The sequence below is a fragment of the Penaeus japonicus genome, unplaced genomic scaffold (assembly GCF_977035675.1).
Source record: "Penaeus japonicus unplaced genomic scaffold, GWHDUDI00000001_assembly GWHDUDI00000037, whole genome shotgun sequence".
NCBI lineage: Eukaryota > Metazoa > Arthropoda > Malacostraca > Decapoda > Penaeidae > Penaeus > Penaeus japonicus.
The window spans coordinates 2,751,462-2,753,961 of record NW_028234439.1 but is presented as its reverse complement, the minus strand read 5'-3'; the positions used below and the strand labels follow the sequence as shown (position 1 = coordinate 2,753,961).

At 45.9% G+C, this 2,500-nt stretch overlaps 1 protein-coding gene across 1 annotated transcript in view; it reads left to right on the top strand.

Annotated features, from left to right (window-relative positions):
* LOC122245720 (uncharacterized) overlaps positions 1–2,500 on the top strand; it is an 8,498-nt gene that overhangs the window by 4,890 nt on the left and 1,108 nt on the right. Inside the window, exons 3-4 of the mRNA XM_043003654.2 lie at positions 545–680; positions 804–2,219. Coding sequence (XP_042859588.2) covers positions 545–680; positions 804–2,219 — 1,552 coding nt within the window. The remainder of the gene's footprint in view (positions 1–544; positions 681–803; positions 2,220–2,500) is intronic.

Here is a 2,500-nt window from a genome sequence, read left to right as displayed (position 1 = left end):
GTGTTTTTTGTGGATTTATTTTAAGACCATTGTTATCAAAATATCGTTTTGCTTTAACAAGAGTGTCTTGAGTGTTTCTTATCAATGCCTCTAAGTTGTCCACAGAGTCACTGATGGCAGTTATGGACTATGGTTGATAAATCATTAATGAAAATTGTGAATAGGATCGGGCCTAATATAGATCCTTGTGGAACACCGAAATAAACTGGTTGTGCTGAGAAAGAGAGAGAAAGAGAGAGAGAGAAAAACAAAGGAAAGAAAGATAGACAGACAGACAAGACAGATAGAGATATATATAGAGAAAAAAATAAAGATAGATAGATAGATAGTTAGACAAGACAGATAGAGATAGAGAGAGAAAAAAGGAAAAGAAAGAAAAAAAGATAGATAGATAGACAAGACAGATATATATATATATATATATATATATATATATATATATATATATATATATATATATATATATATATATATAGAGAGAGAGAGAGAGAGAGAGAGAGATAGATAGATAGATAGAGAAAGAGTGACAGCCCTATATCGCCAGGTGACGATGTGGTACGAGAGCGAGGACGACCTCCACCCCCAGCTCTCCGTGTGCCTCTGGTTCAGGACGACCTACATTACCCCTGTCACCCCCCTGGCGGAGATCAGGTCACCGGGGACGGTCTTTGATATCTATTGTGAGAATAATTCGTATGATTGATAGTATATGCAATAGTTTGATTTGATATCTACCGTCAGAGGTAACTCGTAGAGGTAATCTTTTCGGTGGTTTTTCTTTAAACGAATGCGTCTTTCCGTAGTGTTTGAGCAACACATGGTCGTGTGTTGCAAGAGCGGCTGCACGAAACCCGGCAAGTTCCGTCCCCGCGTCCCCGTATCGACGTGGCAGCACATGTGCGTCGTCGTTTCCGAGGACTTCGCCGCCCTCCACCTCAACGGCAACACGACGACGGTCACCTACGACAACGCCCAGTACAGCCCGTGCGCCAACGCGACCTCGGAGGGCACCTGGGCGAAGCTGGGAGGGGATGGCTTCACGGGGGAGGTCGGCGACTTCAGGATCTTCCCCGGGGGCGTGACGCTGGCCGACCAGCAGTGCCTGGCCTCGTGCGGGTCCCTTCCCTACGACCCATTCCTCGTGACGAACTCCACTCTGCACGGGGACATCGTCCACAGGTTGCAAAGCATCACCAGGATGTGCCGGAACCACACCGACGAGGAGCTGGTCGCCTTCTGGGTCGAGAAGAACCACACGGAAGCAAAGCGCTTTTGCCGCGAGTACAGGGGGAGGCTTCCAGACGTCGAGGAGAGCAGTATCTTCTTCGACTATTACAATTCGGAGATGGATTTCTGGCTTTCCTCCGAAGAGACCGACATGTGTCCGGGCTGGATCATCCTGCCAGACCCATCGTACAATCACCTCATATCCAAAAGCTGCCGAAGGAAAACAAGCAGCGTGGTCTGTTTCCTATCAAAGGAATTTAGGATTCAGCTCAAGGGGGACGACGTCTGGGACTTCACTCTGGCTTCTCACCGCGGGTTCCCTGTCTTTAAGAATAAGGATGGATTCACCATCACTCTAGAGAGAAACTGCCCGAAGGAGAACGGCAACAAGCCTTGCGCTGTCTTGAGGGAATGGGGATACATCAAGCAAGTCGCAGCGTTACCTTTTGGAAACATCGTAGGGCGATTCAGGTGGTTTTCTATCGACTCGAACGAGAGCAATATCGAGGTGCTCAGCCTGTGCGACGAGGACAGCTTTACGTGCAGCGACGGCCGCTGCATCCCGCTCGAGCAGCACTGCGACAGCCGACCGCAGTGCCCGGACGGGTCGGACGAAGGACCGCCATCTTGTGCCACCGCGCGATGGCTCGCCACCTCGGACTTTACCTTTACGTGTTACCACCGGCACCCGGTTTTAGGCCTAGACGTGGAGGTCTTGGGCTTGCACGAAGTCTATATAAATACTAACGAATTTCAGGTGACTCTGAACATCACCCTTACCTGGATAGATCCTAGACTCGAATTCACGAACCTTCAGAAGAACAGCAAAATTTCGAAGGAAATTTCCGACCTGCTTTGGAGGCCAGAGGTTTTCTACGAAAATGCTCACTTCGAGAATAATGTTGAATTCTTCAATGGGAACTCTTTGCTTGAATCATTCATGCTAGAACCGCTGCAACCTGGAAAATATGGAGTCATTGCTGGTTATGAAGGTAAACATCTGTCGCTTATTTCATTATTTACTCTCACTGGTATATTGTGCAAATTACACTTAAAAATATGCTATAAAAATTCTATGCATTCTGTTAGCATTATTGTTATGCTGTTATTCACAAACAAACTCCAGTATCATGCCAATATCATTAAACAATCTTTTATGAAACATTAACTATCAACATCCTTTTTTTTAAAGAAAACTTTTTATCTCAATACACATTGATATAAAATGATCGAAACCGTGAAAAAATGGGAAATAATTCAAACTCTACATTTT